At 40.1% G+C, this 22333-nt stretch overlaps 1 protein-coding gene across 2 annotated transcripts in view; it reads left to right on the plus strand.

Annotated features, from left to right (window-relative positions):
• The window catches only part of EOGT (EGF domain specific O-linked N-acetylglucosamine transferase), a 30227-nt gene extending 8802 nt beyond the window's left edge, over positions 1-21425 (plus strand). For both annotated transcript variants that reach the window (XM_039482637.1, XM_039482636.1), the window contains exons 5-16: positions 508-602; positions 2471-2575; positions 4175-4281; positions 5622-5725; positions 9808-9900; positions 11167-11238; positions 11415-11501; positions 12966-13034; positions 16297-16358; positions 17531-17650; positions 18531-18633; positions 19008-21425. In XM_039482637.1, coding sequence (XP_039338571.1) covers positions 508-602; positions 2471-2575; positions 4175-4281; positions 5622-5725; positions 9808-9900; positions 11167-11238; positions 11415-11501; positions 12966-13034; positions 16297-16358; positions 17531-17650; positions 18531-18633; positions 19008-19154 — 1164 coding nt within the window. In that variant the 3' untranslated portion in view covers positions 19155-21425. The remainder of the gene's footprint in view (positions 1-507; positions 603-2470; positions 2576-4174; positions 4282-5621; positions 5726-9807; positions 9901-11166; positions 11239-11414; positions 11502-12965; positions 13035-16296; positions 16359-17530; positions 17651-18530; positions 18634-19007) is intronic.
• Positions 21426-22333: the final 908 nt, after the last annotated feature.

Genomic DNA, 22333 nt, shown 5'->3' on the forward strand with positions numbered 1-22333 from the left:
AATCATGAATGGGGTGGAGAAAGTGAATAGGGAAGTGTTATTTACCCCTTCACATAAAACAAGAACCAGAGGTCACCTGATGAAATTAATAGGTAGCACATTTAAAACAAAAAAAGGGAAGTAATTCTTCACACAATGCAGTCAACCTGTGGAACTGCTTGCCTGGGGATGTTGTGAAGGCCAAAAGTATAACTGGGTTCAAAAAAGAATTAGATAAGTTAATGGAGGATAGGTCCATTAATGGCTATTAGTCAAGAGGGTCAAGGACACATCTCCATGCTGTGGGTGTCCCTAAGCCTCTGACTTCCAGAAGTTGGGAGAGGAGGATAACAAATGGATCACTCGTAATTGCCCTGTTCTGTTCGTTCCCTCTGAATCATCTGGCAGCAGCCACTGTTGGAATACAGGATACTGGGCTAGATGGACTACTGGTGTGGCTATTCTTATGATGTTCTGCTCCTAGTAGTATTTTATTTTAATCAATCCCCACTTATTCTTTTTGCACAGGGTGATTCATCTCTGGCCTGCTCACAGTACCTCCAGCATTGTAGAGCGACAAACTTGTACATTGATTTAAGAACCACAAAGCGAAACCATGACAGGTCTCTGAATTGCTTATGTTCCAGCAATACCAGGAAACACCAGGGAAAATACACTTCAAAATGCATATTTCACAAATCTCCCTCTCTGCAGTTATCTAGTGCATATGTCGTCATGGTACCTGGGTTTCAAAACCTATAGAACCAAAGACTGATTGTGCTAGGTTCTTCCTGCATTTACACTGGTGCAAACCAGACAGCTTACTGGGGAGACTTGGGGGCTGATCCTGCAGAGACTTAAGCATGTGCTTGACGCATGCTGAGTAGTCCCCACTGAAGTCAGTGGGATGACTTGTAAAATAATGCAAGTCTTTGCAGGATCTGGACATTGAATATCAATCAGAAGGGTAGATTTCAGGAAGGGGAGTTTTGGAGAGTTGCATTTACCATGTATGGCAGCACCACTCATTGAAATTCTCAAGGAAAGAAACTGTAGGACCACCCACATCTGTTTTTTTTTCTCTTGAGAGCAATTTGATTTTGGGGAATATGTAGCTCTCCTTTTTTAAGTAACAAATCTGACCATTGGCAAAAGCAGTGTAACCAATTAAGCATGTTTAGAGTGCACATCATTTCAAAGGGATGCAGTTAACTTAAAATCTAGACAACTTTTAAAAAATGAGTTCAAGATAGTTTGTTGCTACACCTGCCCTGAGCCCCCGTAATATTTCTTGAGTTCACAATCACGTTTTCCTATTTAAAAATGTATATATCTTTCTTGCCTCTATTGCTGTATGAAGTGCTTGGTCACACTTACTAGTAAGGCTACATTTATCAATAGTTTTTTAAAGGGTTAATTTATTATTAATATGTATTTTAATAAATCATTAGAATCCGACAGATCATGAGATTGCTTTTAACGGTTCCTTAGAGCACCTACCGGAATGCTTATGACAAGATTACACATGCTACTCATGTCTGTAACGTGCTTTTATCACCTGTTTGTCATTTCTTGGAAAACTGTTTAGTTTCGTTTGTTTGTGTAATTACAGTAACACTTAATGTCCATCTCCTGTACTGAGCTCCATGTTGGGGCAGCGATCCACCTACATGGCACTCACTACAGAATTGAGGACTAACTGATTGCACAAGAGGAAACTCTGAAATTGAATAGGCAGTGTCATTACATGCACAAATTAAAGACATTTAAAAAATTGAGAAAAATTTGGGGGTCTTTTCTGTTAATCTTAGGTGTTACTTGTTATAGAAAACATTTCTAGTCTGAATACATGACTTTAAAGAAAAACTACTGATGTCCCTTTAACTAGCACAAACATTTAAACCCAATTAAAAGATTTAATGTTGGTAGTTGGAAAATTTCCCTATTGATAATCAAGGTACAGTATTGCTATATTTTTGAATGTTGTTTTGAATGGTAAATACTATGCAATCTTAATTCTTGTAATAGTATGAAATGTATTAATTGGCTCAAGGATATTCTGTGTTGGAGGAATCACTAGTGGTTTTCTGTAGTCTGTGCTATCACTTCCTGGTAAATTTCAACCCTCTTGTACTATATGAAAATAGATAATTTGTATTAAGTGATTTTTGTGGGTGAATATAATGCTCAGAAAGTGAAACGAAGGCCCAAGTTCAGCAAGGTACTTAAGTACGTGCTTAACGTTAAGCATGTGAGTAGCCTTATTTAAGTCAGTGGGGCTACTTGTGCCAAATCTTTAGTACATGTTTAAGTACTTTGCTGAATTGACCTAGCACCTAAGTGCATTGGCCTGAGCTGGCTGCTGTGCAGGCTTACCCGTGTAGAACTGCAGTGTACCTCAGTACTGATCTGTCTTGGGCTGGGCTCCTCTTGAACTGCTACGCTGGGGCCAGGTACTTTATGTTAATATGTTTTTATTCCTTTACATCAGATTCAAGGAAGACTTTCTCCAGAAAGGAGAAATCGGAGGTCATTGTAACTTTGACAGTCAAGCATTCATGGCTGAAGGTCAGCGCAAGAGCCCTCTGCAGTCTTGGTACGATTTGGAATTGTAGCTGTATCCAAGTTAGAGTTGGTTTTTACTCTGTCTGCCTTTCTTTGGCATCAACAGCTCTCAGTGAGGCATTTCGTGCTAATGTACTTCATACTGAGAAATACTGACTCTCGGAAATAAATGAATACAAATTGAATCCCACACATAGCAGAACCCGATGTGGTCATACATTTGATGCTGCTGTTTTCAACATTGACGTGGACAAAAGACTGTAAATGTCTCATAGTGTTAAGTTTGAGTAACTATTGATCCAACAGTTAGTTGGAGAAAAGGGTATTGTCCCGTCTTGACCCAAAAGCAGCACTGTCATTTTGTTTGGGATCCACTTGAAACAGTCTCTGAAACAAACCAAAAATGTGAAGTAGTAGTAATGGACTGAGCACGGTGCCGGGAGTCAGAAACCTGGCTTCTGATCTTTGCCTATCTGTGTGTCTGAGTACCGGCACTTAACCTGTCTGCACCTCCGCTATCCCATCTGTAGAATGAGGCAGTAATGATAATTCCTTTCGTGTGCAGTGGTTTGCTATTTAGGGGTGAAAAGCACCATTACCTGGGTCAGCCAGGTCCTTAAACTTTGAGCATAAGTGCTTTGCTGAATTGGGGCCTACTTGATGTCTGTGCTTTACACTCCTGTACCTGCAAAAGGGAGTTTGAGCTTGAAATTATGGGCTGGGTGCAACTATCTACAGGGCTCGGGGACTGTTGCAGGGCAGTGTTTTGTGAGGACACTCCATCCTAGAGTGAGGTAGTGTGGGATACCTTGCTCAGTTACCACTTGAAGTGCTGCTGTCACATAGGGTTTGTCTGCACTGCGATTAAAAACCTGTGGCTGGCCCATGCCAGCTGATTCAGGCTCATGGGGCTTAGGTTCTTTTGCTCTGGGACCCTCCCATCTTAATTGCATGGTAGACATACCCACAGTTGCAGGTTAATCTCTAGGGCAGGTGGAACTGGAGACATCAAGTAGGATCTAAGGATTCAGTTTCCCTCCTTGTCCACTTCCATTTGTGCTTTCTCTGACCTCACTAGGGTTCCCTTGGGTTCCTCTCTCTGGCCATGTGTAACCTCATTGTCCCCACTGTGATCAGTAATCTCAATGCCATCTGAAACGCTGATCCATTTTCAAAAGATGGCTGTCAACATGCAACCAGCAAAATGAATCCTCCTAATTGGTTTCAGACTTAATCAACCTTGCACCTGTGGGCGTTAATCTCGCCAAAGCATTGCGGTCTGTAGTGAAATGCCTTTTAAATGCACATCGATAAATTGGACAGAAATGTATTCAAATTAACTGCACCCAGGAAATATGGATGGAAGGAAAGACTCTTTTCACAGTTCTTTGCTGGGTTGATTTGTAGATCAAAGATGCTGCTTGCTCCTGAGATCAAAGGCAGAGTTTTTAACCTTTTGAAGCTAATGATCTAAAACCCTTCAGTTACAATTAAAAATTATTTTCAATTGTCAAACCTTATCAAACTTTGGCAGCATTATTAGATGAAATGTACATGGTGAATTGTAATAGGTACTTGTATTCAGGCACATTATCTTAAAAACTCATTAAATGTCATTGAATAATTTCAGGTTTGCCGAACTCCAGACATATACTCCACTAAGCTTCAGACCCATAGAAGATGGCAAATGTGACATTATTATTGAAAAGCCAACTTACTTCATGAAATTAGATGCAGGTAACAGATATTATTTTTCTGTCATATAGTGTGATAATGTAGTGTCCATTTACATTACATTTTTAGGGTGTGTGTGTGTGTGAAATTCACTGTGAACGTGTATGTGGTCTTTATAGATCTTTGAAGTAGAGTGAGATTATAAGACTTTGTTTTCACTCCCTTTTCATAGTTCAACCAAATCTGTGAGATTGTGACAAAGTGCAAGTTTTGTACTATTAATATTAATAGCTTAAAAAAAAAACCCAGAAAAGTTTCACACCACTTCCATTACACTTTGACTGATGATGACTATTTTCATATCTCACTTGCACATTATGGGAATAAACATAATTTATTACTGGCTATATCACTTCAATCAGCTTCTGCATACATAGGTATGTAACGGTTATGGGGTGGTGGGTGGAAGTCATGTACTTCAAGAAAAGAACCCAAGCAAATAACTTTTTATGCAGGTTTGTCACTTTAAAAGTAAAAAGACTTCTTTAAAAGCTTTGAACTATGTGAAAATCAGCTGCAAAGTATGTAATATCTTATCTACTTCAGTATGGGAGAGCCCTACTGATTGCTGTCCTGCACTATATTATACTTCATGAGAGACTTGAAGTAGCTTATGAAGGTCTTTCCATCATGAATATTTTAGCATTTCTTCAATTTATTGATCTTATCTTTAATATTCTTCATTTTAGAGATTTAACATTAACAGGGGAGAATACTTAGCCTGGTATTTAGACAAATGGGTTAGGCTTTAAAAAAAAATAGGAGTGGGTAAAAACACTGTGCTCAAGAGTCTATTTGAAGCGGGCTTTGGAGCAGGTGCTAAATGAATAACATTGCAAGAGTAGCATCTTATCCCACGGCCCAAAGTGAAGTTTACCGTACCTTTTTTTAAAAAGCCTGAAAACATTTTGTTGAAGTCCTAATATTAGTGTTTGCTATGTGCAGCTAGACATTGCAGTACCATTAATGTGGTAGTGGTTTTAGTATACAATAGAAAATCACAATAGCAAGTGTAACTTCAAAGAAGTTTAATTTGTGGTTTAATTTTTTACTGCTTTTGGCTGCCCTGCCTATTCCTTGGATTTTTCTTAAAATATCTGGTTAATTCATAGTTTTCTCATGTGATTCCACCCCTACTGAAGCTCTGCATCTCTAAGGCATATAATAAGTTCTCAGTCACATAAAGAGTAAAACTAATTTAAAACCCAGACCTTTCTGTACACAGGAACAGGGAGTGTATTTAGTAATTTCCTTGTGAATAATAAACACGAATGTTTGCAAAAATGGGAATGAATAATGTAGTGCCCTGCTTTATAGTAAAGAGCTTTTTTTTCTCCTGCCAGGTGTTAATATGTATCATCACTTCTGTGACTTTGTCAATCTTTATATCACTCAGCATATTAACAGTTCGTTCAGCACAGATGTCAACATTGTCATGTGGGACACTGTAAGTAGGACTTCCTTTTAAAATATTTGTAGCGGTTCTATCACGCAATGTATTGTGTGCTGCTTGAGCAGCACCCCATGCTTATCTTCTAGCAAAGCAGCAGTTCTGCCCTACAACGAGCCTTTGCTTTATTTATTATACAAACTTGTGCATTGTAATCAAATCACTTGGTGAGACCTGCTAGATGACACGTGAGTCTTTGCATCTTTAAAATATGCAGTCCTAGAGCCTGAAAATCCCACCTGTCCTGCAGAGACTTCTTGTCCAGCAGGGTGAATTCCACTGAGTGACACACGCCCTACCTGACTGCAGGAAGGAGTATCAGGCTCCAGCGCTGAAGGACTGTTTTGTTGAAAAACACCTCATGTGAGCATGGTGGATTTTTTGACCCACCTCTTGTTCATACCAGTAAAATTGAGACAAAGGGCTTGTCTTCACTGCAAGAGTTAGCTCAAGTTACTCCGCTGGAGCTAGCCTCGCTCCTGCAAGAGCAACCACACTGCGAAACACCACTCCAGCTAGGGAGGGCCGAATTAACCCATCACTGGACCCTGAGCGTACATGCTTCCGAGCCTGTCTGCTGGTCAATTCAAGTAGATGCTCCCTGATGTGTTTAACCCTGTCCTGGCCAGCACAGCTGCACTAGTAATCTGTTAACCAAACCACATCCAACTCCTGCACAGATGTTGCTTAATTAAGATCTTGACTTGAAACACTGTCCTTAGTGTTTACCATGGAGAATGCTACATTGCTACAGCACTGAGAGAACGGTAATCCTAGTCATGCTGGAATTTTAGTAACTACTTTCTCAGTGTTGCCACTGTATTCCAGCTGTATTGCCAAGTGTTTAGTTTCTCATTGTATATAACAAAATCTTTCCAATGATCTCTACCTTTCACAGTCAGAATTTCCCCTAAGAACTTTGGGTTAGATTTAGTCTTATGGAATTTGTAGGTATGAGACAGGGAAATACAGCTGCTTGTATTGGTTTCCCCACAAAAGAAATGTGCAACCTGTATTTAAAAAAAACCCAAGCAAACACCCTGTTGCTGTTTAATGGCTAGCTCATGAACAGTCTTTTGCAGTCAGTGCTCTTAATCGCCTTCAAATGTGCTACTATGACATTAACAAATAAATTAGTCCCACCTAACTACGTTACTTCTAATTGAAAATTTTCAGTGGCCCTTGCTGAATTGAAACTATGACAATTTGTGTCTGTTAAGCATGGGAAAATTAGTTTATTAACCAGTATTGAGTGATGTAGGACCAGGTTGGGTTTTTTTTAAGTCACTTGGTTGAAAAATTAGCAATAACATTGCAGTCCAGAAATTCCACCTTTCTAGAACGTTGTCTCAAACTGCAGGATTTAATTTTTAACAACTATTTTCTGCATTCTCTGTATGTTCTAACTCATCGAATGTTAACCTTCCTGGAATTGCCAAGTCTCAGCAGGGTATATCTTCAACATGCTCTTCAACATGAATCCTCCTGGACAAATCAGACAAAAAAACCTGTTTCTAGGTTCTCTAATATACTGGAAGCCAATACATATAAAATATAAGCATCGGTCTTCCTTCACACGTAGCATTTGTAAGTGACATGATCTCTTTCGAAGAGATCAAATATATCAAAGCATCATGATGATTTCCTTTTAAAAACAGCAGGGATACTTTTCCTATTGTTCCTATATTACTAGGGTCTTAACATTTTTTTACTTCTTACAAATGCATAACACAAAGTGCAATTTTTTTATGTACTGGAACAGATCACTTTTGTTTACACAGATTTTATTACTTCTTGCCACCAGATGATGGCACCAAGAAACTTCTTGATTTGCTGAGAGGTGTCTGTGGTTACTCAAAGACAGACTCCAGCTTATTACTGATTCCCTTTTTTTCTTAAAATAATTAGATATGCATGTACTTTTTGGCTACTGTAGAATTGCTGTACTGTCCTTATTAAACAGAAATGCCGTTAGATGTAGGTGAAGCAAAGCAGAAAATGAACAGGAAATACATGGGGTATCTAATTGGGCATTTATCTGCAGACACCCCACCTTCAGCCACATAAAAAAGTGACGTTTATAAATTCCCCTACAATCAGTTCTTTTATGGAGAATAGGCAGCGATAGGACTAGAGCTTTCAGCTTTGAAGATCAGTGCTTTGCTACTGATCTGGAAGTGCAGTTCTTATAACACAAGCTGCTGGAGAATAATATCGAACCTGAAATTCATTAAAACTTCATTGCAGCAGTGGGGGGAAAAAGCAAAGCTGCAAGCTAATGAAATATGCCATCCTTTAGATTCTGTTACATTTCACTGGCTGCCTGCTCTAGCTTGCAATCTTTTTTAGTCTCTTTTAAAACACTGTTTTTATTAAAAATTATTTTCACTTCACATTCAAGACTGATGGACAAAACAGCTGCAACATCCAAAGGAAGTGTACGTGCTGCAAACAGCAGTCTGCTTCCGACTTTCTGAGGGCATATCTAACTGTAATCCAAAAGAAAGCACTGATGCCTCTTTGTTCCATACATGTTAGTGATCTATTAATATCTGTGCGGAGAATACGTGCTGGGGGGAAGGGGAGAAGTGTGGTGATTCTGTGGCAGGGATCGAACCCAGAACCTTTAGATCTGACAGCATGAGCCTCTACTGCTTGAGCTAAAGGACAGGGTCTGTTAGGATTACAGTTAGGCTGACACAGGCCTGGTCTACACTGCGGGGGGAGGATGATTGATCTAAGTTACACAACTTCAGCTACGTGAATAACGTAGCTGAAGTCAGTGTATTTAGATCTACTCACTGCGGTGAGTCGACAGCTGACACTCTCCCATTGACTCTGCTTGCGCCTCTCCGGTGGAGTACCGGAGTTGACAGGAGAGTGTTTGGTGGTTGATTTATCGCGTCTAGACTAGACACGGTAAATCGACCCCCACTGGATCGATCATTGCCTGCCGATCCGGCGGGTAGTATAGACAAGCCCACAGTGATTTATGTTGACCTATTTGTGCATGTCTACACTCAGATTTGTCTGCAGTCAACATAAGTGCCCTATTATGGCGACGCAGTAAAACCACCTCCCTGAACACACAGTCTACATTTCAAAGTTAGGTTGATGTGAGTTCTACTCCACAGTATGCGTAAAAATTTCCTAAAAGGCATGCGCTGGACGGTGGTGCATGGCGCACTGGGATACCTACCTGTGGCGTACCACACTTTGTAGGGACGCTAGGACTCCTGGTGGTTATATGCAGCATCAACACAAGCAGCTAAGTCTGCATGAGCGATATGCTAACTTCGGTGACCGTACGCTGGCGTAACTTGCATCAAACAAAGTTTGTAGAGTAGATGTGACCTTACTGGCTTGAAGGCAGTAGCAGGTTTCCATCTTTATGTGGTCCAGCCACTAGAAGCATTCTTATCCATTGTGTTATGAGATACTGCAACAAGTTGTTAAGGGTAGTGCTGAATTTCATCACAAATTTGCCTGTTGTTTCATCCAGCAAATAAAAGTATTTCCATGAAAGGCACACTGGCTGAATCAAGTAGCCACTCTGTGTCACTCAAGCAGGTAGGCATATGCAGAGGGTGTTTCTAGATCCAGGAGCTTGTCCCCAAATCAAGGTGATCTATTACAATAAGCAGACTTACAATAACTCTTTATTTCAAATGCCTGCTCTGCACATACATTCACAAATGGGTTTGTTAATCTCAGCAGCCCCACTTTACGTACCCATCCTCCCCTCTTCCCTGCCACCTCACACCCGCTATTAGTTCTTTTGTCTTTGGGGAGAAGAGGGAGTGCTGGACACCTCCCCTTGCTGGCTGATCTCTCCACCTCTTCAGGTTTGTCTAGCCTAGAATTTATGCCTGTGTTAACACAAGATGATTCATTGCCAGTTAATATGAATTAGCGAACACAATTGTCAGTTTTAGACATTGCAAACTTCTGTGGTTTACTCCAGGCTGTCCTGATTACTGTGGTGATGGGGTCAATATAAGAACCTGAACTAATATATAGAATCCAGATTGTTACCTGAGAGCTTTTATTCATTGTGTTTGTTTTCTCTTTTCTCCTAGAGCTCGTATGGCTATGGTGATTTGTTCAGTGAGACCTGGAAGGCATTTACTGACTATCACATAATACACTTGAAAACATACGACTCTAAAAGGGTATGGAATTGTATATTAAACTATAGTGCCATGATGGAGTTTTCCAGCCAAACGAAAAAACAATATTTTGAAAGAAGGCTTTACCCTGGTTACAAAGCATAGCTAGACTCAAGGTTACCCTACAAATTAAGACCAAGGTTGTAACCCACTTCCCTGAAGTGGTGGCAGCTGTTGTGTAGACAGGGCCATACTTCCGTGGTTCTGTGAGAGGAGATATTTAAAGATTGGGGCTTTTGCTTCAGCAGCGCATGTATGCCTGTTTCAAACATTGGAGCACATTATGGAGCTTTTAGCATGTCGTAGCAGGGTTCGCACAATGAGATACTGTGTGGCAAGCTATTGTGCTGTAGATTCACACCCTGGCTTGCCACGCACTGGCTTGCCATATAGACAAGCCCTAAGGGTTTTCTTGTGGTATCGTTTGTTCTGAATCTTGTAGTTTTCACTGGGTTATGTCTCTCATCTGTGTCTTAATATAGCTTTTATGTTTGATATTCATGACCTATTATGATATTCCTTCCCTGCCCCCTTCAGCTCCGCCTCCAAGATATGAAGACTGTGGGATATAGTCTACCCTTGATTTTTGTTCTGAAAAATCTAGCTGCCTTCAGCGGGAGTTCATTTTATCCTCTCTTAAATCCCTCCTTTGAAACCTGCCTCTTCCACAATGCCTCTAGATTGCTGCCATCTGCTTAGGTAGATGGACACCTGTGATTATTGATCCATGAAACTACAAATATTCCCTTGTCCACCATCCTACCCTACTCCTTTTTTTGTCTTTTTCCACCTGTTGAATCTTGTCAAAACCCTAGATTGAGTTCTCTGGAACAGCAACTGTCTTTGGGGATGTCTATACTGCAGTCACAGGGTGTGACTCCAGCTCGAGTAGACACACCTGAGTTAGTTTTAATCTAGTTTGCTTAGGTCCCGGAGCGGTGAAACTGCAGCAGCATGTGCTTCATCCCTGGCTAGCCCTGTGAGTATAATTACCCAGAGTTCCAGGTTGCTTCAGGACCTGAGCTATCTAGATTACAGCTAGCTCAGGTATGTCTACTCAAGCTGCAGTCCCACCTTGTGATTGCATTATAAACATACCCTTTGTTCTCTTAGTTTGCAAAGTGCCTAATATTATGGTGCTACGATCCTTGATTGGTGCATTTAGTTGCTGCCCCAATATAAACAATATCTGCAGTGAGCAAGCATGAAATGTGCCCCTTTAACTGTATATTAGAGTACAACCATAACTTTAATGATCTTCCCTTACAGGTATGCTTTAAAGAAGCAGTGTTTTCATTATTGCCTCGAATGCGATATGGCTTATTTTACAATACACCACTGGTGAGTCCTTTTTATCCTGTCAATGTGAAAACTAGACATCTGTGTTCGGATCAGCATTGAACTTTCTGCAAACAAATGCTGGAAAAACCTACTTGAGTTATCACAAGTGTATAAATTGTAATATAAACTGTAAGTGAAGCATCAGATTATAATATAAATTGCCTCTCTGATTTCAGATCTCTGGCTGTCATGGTACAGGATTATTTAGAGCATTTTCCCAGCATGTGTTACACAGATTAAATATCACACAAGAAGGACCCAAGGTATGACTGATACAATCATGGTATGAAGCTTGCATTTCTTTTCTTTAAGCAATCATAGTTCTTACCCCAGTAAGTAGAAGTAGCTGTGAATGTCCTGCTGAAAATAGTGGCAAATATTACTATTTTTTGCTCCCTTGCACTGATGTTTTGAGTCCACCTTTTGTTTGCCAATCTGTTTCATAAAGTTCTTTTGGCAAATATCTGCGCATATTTGTAAAAGGCTGCTCCAGGTCCTGTTCCCACTGGAGAAGGCCTGCACACCTCTTCCCCATTTCAGCCCGTCTGTCCCCAAGGACCTGCATTATGACAAATGTTCTTCCAGGCCAGGAGAGCTGGATGTGTCGCTCCTTCTGGAGTGGCTATCAAGTGCTGCACTTGAACACCTGAGAGAACAGCACAAAGCCATGCATGGTGCACTTCCTTTCTACAAAAACTCAGGTGCTGCCTCTGCAGAGCCACAGAGTCTCTGCTGACCTGGGAGCAGAGAAAGGAGCAATCAAATCTGGCCCTCTGATCCCTGCATGGTACCATCAGGCTGGCCCTAGGCTTATCAGTTTTAAAACACTTGTTATTTTTTCGGACCATTACAGTGGCTGCATTGATGGATACAGCAGCTTTTGATTTTCTGAAGTATTTGCCGGAGAGTAGCCTACATGTTATCACTAAGGGATACACTTTCAAAGCACAAGCATTTAGCTGTACATCTCCCACTGACATTAATGGAACTCATGCAGCTAAATCTCTGGGCTCCAGTTGGAAAATTTACCCCTAAGGGTCCAACTGATTTTAAAAGGTGAGGGAGGGGGAACTGCTACACAGGCAAAATAACTTTTTTCTGCAGGTCTTGAGCACAAATCATCCTCTGTTTCTTTCCTGCTTTCAGATACGCCTGTAATGGCCAATGCAGTGATTCTTTTTTACTCAATTAAAGTTTTTAAACCATTCCATTGTTGTTAGGGTCAAGAATTATGCAAACTATGACATGTTTTTATATTGGAAATCTCAATTTTTGCTCATTTTGGAGGGCGTTATGCTATGTATATCGGTATAACTATGTCACTCAGGGGTGTGAAAAATCCACAAAAGGGACGTAGTTACACCGATCTAACCCACTGTGTAGACAGTGCTATATTGACAGGAGATGTCCCATTGACATAGCTACACCTCTCGGGGAGGTGGATGAACTACGCTGACAGGAGAAGCTCTCCCATTGGCATAGTAGCATCTTCACTAAAGCACTACAGCGGCGCAGCCCTTTGTCTTTAGCTAGCCAAGTTTTCTCTCGGGTATGGAGGCTACTCCTGTATATAACACTTAATTTCTACCCAGGCCTGGAGAAGATGTTTAATACTCAAGTAATTGTTTCATTAAAAAATTTCATGGCAGTTTTACTGAGTATTTTTGGTCCGTCAGGCCCTGCAGATGGGTATATAGCATTGCAGTTTCTCTCTTCTGTCTTTTTAGGATGGAAAAATTCGTGTCACAATACTTGCACGCAGTACAGACTACCGGAAAATATTGAACCAGAATGAGGTTGGATTATTTTACTTTATTAAAAAAAAAAAAAGTTTTTAATTTTTACCAATCTTGTATATTGTGCATGATGTGTTAAGATTTTCAGATAAAACCAATATATCATCTAATGGTAAATCTTGAACAGGCTCAGTGGTAACACTACATTAATCTGACAGACATTCTAGCCTGTATCCATTTCTGTGTCTGCTGCGAGCCTTGTAGCTTTTGTGGATTTCCTTATGGAGATTGGTAGAGGACAGCAAGTAGTGCTGACAGATCAGAAGTGCCTGCCTTTTTAAGCCTCTCCCCCCAAATTATAGAAAAGTAGGGCTGGAAGAGACCTTGAGACGTCATGTAGTCCAGCCCTCCCTGTACAGAGGCAGGACCAAGTATGTCTCGATCATCCCAGACAAGTCATTGTCCAACAGTTCTTAAATCCCCTCTGGTGATGGGGATTCCACAAACTCCCTTGGAAGCCTGTTCCAGATCTTAACTACCCTTATTGTTAGAAATGTTTTCCTAATATCTAACCTAAATCTCCCTTGGTGCAGATTAAGCCCGTTATTTCTTGTCCTACCTTTAGTGGACATGGAGAACAATTGATCACCGTCCTCTTTATAACAGACCTTAACCTATTGGAAAACTATCATCAGGTGCCTCGTCAATCTTTTCTCAAGAAAAAACAGGCCCCCTGCCCCCTTTTTTTAACCTTTCCTCATAGGTCAGGTTTTCTAAACCTTTGATCATTTTTGTTGCTCTCCTCTGGACTCTGTCCAATTTGTCCACATCTTTCCTAAAGTGTGGTACCAGAATTGGACACGTCCTCCAGTTGAGGCCTTGCCAATGCCAGAGTGTGATAGATACCCCCCATGTCTTACGTACGACACCCCAGAATATTAGCCTTTTTTGCAACTGCATCACGTTGTTGACTAATTCAATTTGTGATCTTCGATAATGACCAGATCCTTTTCAGTAGTGCTCCCACCTAGCCAGTTATTCCCTATTTTGTAGTTGTGCATTTGATTTTTCCTTCCTAAGTAAAAGATTTTTTTGAATTTCATCTTGTTGAATTCAGACCAATTCTCCAATTTGTCACAGTTGTTTTGAATTCTAATCCTGTCCTCCAAAGCGCTTGCAAACACTCTCATTTTGGGGTCATCTGCAAATTTTATAAGCATACTCTCCACTCCATTATCCAAGTGATTAACAAAAATATTGAATGGTACCGAACCCAGAACTGACCCCTGTGGAACCCCACTAGATATGCTCTTCCTGTTTGATAGCAAACCATTGATAACTACTTTTTGAAAATGGTCTTTCAAGCAGCTTTGCACTGACCTTATAGTAAATGTATCTAGACTTCATTTCCCTAGTTTGTTTTGAAAATGTTATGTGGGACTGTGTTAAGGCCTGACTAAAATCAAGATATATCATGTCTAAAGCTTCCCCCTTCCACTATGCTTGTAATGTGATTGTAAAGCTAAATTCTCTTTGGCTGAATGTTGTTCTTTATATTCTCTCTGCACACCCCACTTAGTTTTTGGGTGGGTTTTTTTTTTGGTAGACCAATGCGGAAAACCAGAAGACTAATGAAATGTTTTATTTTATGTGGACAGACCAAACTGCAGGTGCTCATATCTGAGTATATGTACTTGCACCCTGCACTGCATTTTCAAATCACATAAGAATGTTTGCAATGACATACTCATATAATAACAATGATAACATGTAGCATTTGTATAGCACTTTTTGTTCCTAGTTCTTAAAGTGCTTTACAAAGGTGGATTAAGCATTATTATCCCCATTTTACAGTTGGGGAAACTGAGATGTAGAAATGTTAAGACCACAAGCAAATCAGTGGCAGAGCCAGGAATAGAACCCAGATCTCTAGATTCCTAGTCCTATGCCCTATCCACTGGACGACTTTGTCTCTCTTGTGTTGCCCTATGCAGTGTGCTCTCTTATAATGGACACATCCCGAGACAAGAGAGGTTAGCATCTTTTCTTGACAATACTATTATAGGGGAAAAAACACTCTTGACCCCTCTCTTTCCTCCATCATCCTGTTTTTTTTCAAAAGCAGTAATAATAATGTCCATAAATGCCCAGAATTGCACCTGTTCTAACCAATGGCAAAATATGTCTACTGAGTAGCTTGTAAAGCTAGTAGTGTCTTTTGTAACCCATTGACCTTACTGTTCACGTTTCCTGTAATAAGTGGGTGAGCTGTACTTGGTTATAAGTACAGAAAACCTTTGTGACTTTCTCCTGTAGAGACTGAGTAGCTACTAGGCATTGTGGCAGATGAAGTTTAGAAAGCATCTTTGGTGTCAGGCCTTGAACTAACAAGAGCTGCTGTTACTGTCTGTTGGCTGGCAGGGTAGATTTTAATCGCAGTGTCTGGCATTAAGTACTAAAGCCCTGATTCAGCAAGGTACTAAAGCAAGTGCCCTAGTTTTAAGCATGTGAGACAGCCTATTGGGTTCAGTGAGTCTTAACACCTCTGCTGAATTGGGGCCTTAATCCCTATATTGAGCACTGTGGGCCAAATTCGCATGTTAGTTCCTAGCACAAACTGGAAGTAATTAGATTGATGGTAAATAGGCCCTCCAGGGTAAAACTGGATTAAGCAAAGACAAGTTGAGGCCCACTGGATTTATACTGGCATGACTGAGCCCAGAATCTGGCTCTGAGAACTAGGAGCTAGATTTTCAAAAGTACCTAAGCATGCAGAGAGGCCCTTGGTGGTGGTTTCCAAACCTCCTAATTAAGTCAGGAGTCAAATTTTCATTGTTTTAATTTAATTTCCCATTGCTTTAGGCATCTGTCCTGCCTAGCGGCTTATGGAAATCCCAACAGGTGCCTATATGCATCTTTTAGGTGCCTAAATACCTTTGAAAATCTGTCCCTAAGAGTCCAGTCCTGCTCCCCATTCATGACAATGACAAAATAACCACTGGCTTCAGTGATACCGAATCAGGTCTGAAGGGCTCATGTAGAAGATAATTAAATCAGATCTTCTGCAGCTTCAGAGACTATATAGTCCATTTAATCTCTCTGCAAGAAGTAAGATACCTAACTGCAGGTAGGAAGATATGAAGGAAGCTCTGTGCTGGTACCTGTGATTATGAGATTGAGAAAAAAAATACTTTATATAGCAGTGGGAGTGTGTGCTGTCATCTCCAATATAATTCCTTGTGGGTGTGTGGAGAAGGTAGAAATCAGCTGGGGAAAGGAAGTAAAACAAGTACCACATTAAATTTTCCTCTTTCCTTCCTAGCTTGTGAATGCTTTGAAAACAGTATCGGCGTTTGAGGTCAAAGTAGTAGATTACAAGTACAAGTAGGTATATTGGTAGAAAATCATAATAGTGTCTGTTATTGGCTGCGCTTGATTATAATCCAGTAACAAATGGGGAAACTGCAGTCTGCCCTCACCCGCCCACCTACGGAAAGAGTCCTGCCTATGTTTAGCTGCTTTTAGAAAATGAAAGAACCATCAATATAAAGAGTAATCCGGTTACTGAGGAATTAGTGCGAACTAGTTAAACTGTCCCCACCCCCTTTCACAATGTGCTATTAAAAAAACGTGTGTCAAGGTTTGACAGGACCCAGACTGAACCCCGTTAAGAATAATAAATTTTGAAATCTCTCAAAATCATTATGTGCCCACCATGCTTCTGCATTTGCTGATGATCACTGATAGCTGCACATCTCAGGGGACCTGTGAGGCCTGAGGTCAAAGGTCAGTTACCTCCACGCCCCTCCAGTAGGTTATTTTGTAACTTCCTTTATCGTGTTTGTTTTTATAATAGTTAGATAGTAACCGGTGTCTGACCTGTGGGTAATGGTGCCTAGAGATTGCAGCCCCACTTGCTAGGCATTGTATAGACACATAATAAGAAACAGTCCCTGCCCCAGAGAGCTGACAGTTTAGATAGACAAAACAGACCTCAGGGGTGAAGTGACTTGCCCAAGATCACTCTGCAGGTCGGTGGCAGACCGAAGAGTTGAGCCCATCTCCTGACACCCGGTCTAATCCCCTGCACGCTAGACCTGTGTGCTGAAGCTCAGTATCTGCATCCCCGCAGCAGGGAGTCATGCACTTTAATAACGTCTATTTAAAAATATTATTTTTTATTTGTTTGACTTGTCTCCTGTATAACTCTTGTTATAAGAAGGTCTAGCCAATAAAGTGTCTGAATGTAACAAACAAATGATCAAAGAATCATTATTGGAACATAATTAAGTGTCATAACCTACCTGAAAAAGCTGCAAGTCTGTAACAGAGTCTTACTAGAATGAAGTTCTGAAATCTCCCATCTTTGTAATTCCCTGCTGAATTGGTTCTGGGCTGAATAGTTACAGGTTAAAAGATTGTTTAAAATAGATCAGTGCTTAGAGTGTTCCTGTTTTCAGAATTATCCCTAAGTTATTTTTGCATTATCTGAATGTAGCTTATTTATGCTAAGATGGATGAGCATGCTGGAGACCCAAACATTATGTTGTCTGCAGGGACCTTGAATTTTCAGCGCAATTGAAAATCACGCACAACTCTGATATATTCATTGGAATGCATGGAGCTGGACTTACCCATTTACTCTTTCTGCCAGACTGGGCTGTTGTGTTTGAACTGTAAGTCTGTTTTTTTCTTTTTTAAGCCTATAACTTCAAATGTTCTTTATGGTCACTCCCTTGTTCGTATTTTTAGCATTTATAGCAGTAGCTATAAGGCTGCCTGGGTGCTTCCATTATAAAGGCCCTACTTCAGTTGCTCATAACTTTCATTTTTGGGGGCTGAAACATTTTAGGCCTAGACTCTTGCTAAGGGTAGTTATCTTTTTGCAGCAAGAGCAAGGTATGTATGCGTGATCTGTTATATGACTGTATTACCACCTTAACCAATGACTTCAACAGAGCTCATGGCTAAGCAGGGAGCAGCCTACTCAGTCATTGGATGGGGAAACTCCAAAGAGAGGAGGGGTATTAGTTGAACTCTTCCCTATGAGTCAATGTGGGAGCAGAACTGTGGAGTATGGGAGGCATGGTGGTGACCAGGCGAGTCAGTTAGATGAGATGGGAAATGGAAGTCCTAACCCTTCAAGATTCTGTTGCTACAGGAGTAAGGATATTAGTGCCAGCATCCTGACCTACATTCCAGCTCAGTTATTTGCATTCCGTCCTACCTACATTTCTCTGGTAGTTCCACTTAAATATATTTTTTGCTGCAAAGTATTGAGTTTTTTTGAAGCCCTTGCTTTTAAAAACAAACGACAAACATGCTGCATTGTATTAAGAACATTTATTTCCATCCTGGGCAATCCTGTTTTAAAATCAATGGAGTCACCTTGGTTATAAGTCACAGTGGCATTTGGCCCATTGCCCGTGGTCTTTCGGTTTCATGCACTGACAACGAATGTGCACACTGTAAACTTTTTCCATCTTGATAGACTGCAGGGCAGTCGTTGTGGGTAAATATCTGCTATAAAATGACAGTGATGCTGCATGTCCCCAGATACAACTGTGAGGATGAACGCTGCTACCTAGATTTAGCAAGGCTGCGAGGCATCCGTTACGTTACCTGGCAAAAAAAGAACAAAGTGTTCCCTCAAGATCAGGTAACGTTTAGTCGTGGGCCGGGGAGGACATCATTATTTCTCATTTTTAATTGTTTAAAGGTAGATTTGTTTTTACTCCTCTCGATTATTGTACATGAAATATGATTTCTGTGCTTTAGCCCAAATTAACTTCCCTGCTCTGATTAAGGAGTCATTTTATATTAATAGCTGGGGTAGAAATTACATTAATTGGCCATTAATTCAAGTTGTCAATAACACTGCTGTTACACAGTTAGTTACTTGCACTGTTGCTTGAGGGGAGATCAGTGGATTTGGAGATTATAAATTAAAATGATGATCACTCAGTTGTCTACTTGTTTTTCAAATGAAAGAAGTGCCTTATTTGCTTGCATAAACCTGTTTCATTTTTCCAGGGACACCACCCAACACTGGGAGAACACCCAAAGTTTACTAACTACTCATTTGATGTGGAAGAATTTATGTACCTTGTGCTTTTGGCTGCCGATCATGTATCACAACATTCCAAGTGGCCGTTTAGGGTAAAACATGATGAATTCTAGGCCAAATTTCAGGTTTAAAATGATTTTAAGCAACATTTCTTTAAAATGTGTTAAAATAGATAAAAAATCCATGCTGGTATAAAACTTGCAAACTTCTAGGAGGAAAAAAATCTCCCTATCAAACACTCCCATAGCTTTTTACTGTATTTTCTTATTCTCTCTTCAGTTCTACATTTTATTCTAGGAGTCTTTTGTTGGTGACTTCTGTTTATCAAGATTATTTTTTGCACTAGTTGTTTGCATTGCTAATTCTCACTACTTGACTTTTTTGTATAAAGATCTGTCCATCCATTTCATGTTATATTTGTCCCATGTATAAATTGTCCTCTTGTAGCAAACTGTGCACAATTGGAGAGAGGAGGAGTGGGTGGTTTGGGGTGTGGAAGGATTAATACAGAACTATTTCTCAAGTTGGTCATGGTATGAATGACGTATGTATTGAAGTGTAATAAGGGAAACAGTTCTCCCGTCCCTCCTCTAGTCTTTGGTCTTGAAGCTTCTATGCTGCAGTACTGTACGTGTTGTAAATAAAATATTTGGGTAGGAATTGAGTTCCTATCTTTAGATTTTAAGCTATTGCGTTTTAAAGCACCTGTTATCCATACAAAGCAGTTTCTATTTGATACAGTGTATACCCTAAAGGTCATATTTTAAACTCAGAGGCATTTTCCAGCTACAGATAAAAACCGAAACCTTCCAAAATCAGCAATAGTTTGTGTTAATCCTGTGGCTCTCCCCACTCCTCCAAAAAAAATTAGGTTACAATTATAAAAAGCACCAGCTCTGACAAAGGCCCCTGTTTGGGTTAGGTCAGGTCTTACGTAAGAAATCTTTCTTAATCATTTATTGAAGTAGTTCAGATAATTCCAAGTATTTTCTAATTTTTTCACAAATGCAGCTCTTATGTGGCAGAAATCTTGTCGGTCTAAACAGTATTATATATACTTTCTTTGAGGAGGTTTAAAGGAATTGACTGTTTTTTTTCTGGCAGAAATGATAGGATGATGAAGGCCTCTCAACTAAATTGAGATATAACTAAATCATGAAAGGAACATTGTTCTTCTAGGCAATAAGAGCCTGATCCGCAGTGGGACTGACTTCAGTAGGATCAGGCCCTGTGGATGGACGTTTCAAAAGTGCTCTGCTTTGATCTAACTCAGCTCCCATTAAAGTCAGTCAGAGCTTTGCCATTGACTTCAGCGAAGGCAGAGTTAGGCCCATGCTGAGTATGTTCGAAAATTCCACTCTAGGGGTGAAATCCTGACCCTGTTGAATTCAGTGGGAACCCTCTCAGTGACTTCAGTAACACCAGGATGATATGTAAAAGACTTGTATAAATATCTGAAGATTGAGTTCAAGAAGACGAAGGGCAGAGTTCCATGTTATATATACTGTAGATTTTTGAGAATGAATTCCATGACATTCCTGCATTATAATGGTACAGTGTCTCAGTTGCCTGAGGCAGAAGATATATTTGTATGCAAAAGCAAGAACGTGTTACGTTAAGTGTAAACACTTGAGTGGTATAATTTTAGATATTATTGACTTCCATTCTGTAACAATCATAGGCAATTTCAGAGTGTAGGCATATTTACTGTTCTTCTTATAATGGTAAAGATAAATTACTGTAAGTATAACTTGCCTATAGATCTCTCATGACCTTAAACAGTGTATAGGAGAGCTAGAGATCTGAAACAGAATGCATTAAGATATTTGGTTCAGTTCTTAGAGTAAGATATTGGGGAACTGACAGATAAAGCTGTTTCACTTTAAAGGAACTGTATAAGCAAAATTGCACTTGACATGAAAAATGCCTTTTAAAATACAAATATCTGAGAAATAGAGTTCTTGCATTTGTGTGTTTTACCTCATTTTTTTAAAAAAAGAAAAATGTATAAAAGAAATATAAGCTAGTAAATGTGTACTGAAAATTTAAAATATTGTAAGACTAAGAAAAACATTAACTATGAAATGTGCACATATATATTTGATAAAGCAAGAATTTTATATAAAAAGCACAATGCATTGCAAAAAGAAAGACGTAATCACTGTTTTGCCTGGGCTTGAGGAGGAGGTATTTCGTGTGTCTAGCTGTCTGTATAGTGCCTTTTCTTACTGTGACAAAGGCCAGGTGACTTGCTGAGCTCTGCCATGATTGGCAAATTTCAGTATCTGGTTGTGTCTACACTTAAGTGTTGAAGGGTTGATTGATTGATTGTATACTAATGTGGTTCTGGGTGAATTTAATAAATTGTTGGCTGTTAAGAATAAGCAAGTGTCCTGATTTGAGAAACATTGTTCAAGTTAAAATTGACCTGAAAAGAACCCAGCTTTCAAATTAGTAAGCTAATGTCCTAGACTCAGTAAAAACGGGGTAATCCTATTAGATTCCATTCTATATTGACTACAGCACTTACCCAGTTGGCAAACCTAGGTTGTTAGATTTCGTCTTTCAAATCTAACTGGACCGTGGCAAATTCATGAAAATTGACCCCCTTTCATACTTAATTATACCTAGTTTATTCCTGAATGGTGCATGTGTTTGGATTGACAGGTCCAAGGTCTGACCTTTGATTGTCAGAGAACATCCAGGTATACTGCATAAAGCCATGATCCTGCAAAGGCTTAAGCATATGTTTAATTTTATGCATTGCAAGTAGTGCCTGTGAAGTCAATGGGAATACTCTCAGGGTACAGCTACACAGCAGCTGGAAAGTGTCATTCGATCTTGGGATAAAGAGTCCTGTGGCACCTTATAGACCTACAGACGTATTGGAGCATGAGCTTTCGTGGGTGAATACTCGCTCCATCATGCATCTGACGAAGTGGGTATTCACCCACGAAAGCTCATGCTCCAATACGTCTGTTAGTCTATAAGGTGCCACAGGTCTCTTTGTCACTTTTTACAGATCCAGACTAACACGGCTACCCCTCTGATACTTGATATTCTAGCTTGAGTGACATGCACCCATTAATTCCACTCAGCCAAGCACTGAAAAGACAGGGCCATAAAACCCAAGGGAGGGTAAAGTCTCAAGGAGGAAGGAGTGATAAAGAGTTTGAAGGCTGTGGAAAGATCAAAGAGAATGAGAACAGTAAAGACGCCAAGCCTTAGCTAGGAAGAGAGGATGTTTGAGGCCTTGATGAGCATGTTGCTCTGTGGATCCAGGAGTGGGAGG

This window comes from Mauremys reevesii, linkage group 7 (genome assembly GCF_016161935.1).
Source record: "Mauremys reevesii isolate NIE-2019 linkage group 7, ASM1616193v1, whole genome shotgun sequence".
Classification (NCBI taxonomy): Eukaryota; Metazoa; Chordata; order Testudines; family Geoemydidae; genus Mauremys; species Mauremys reevesii.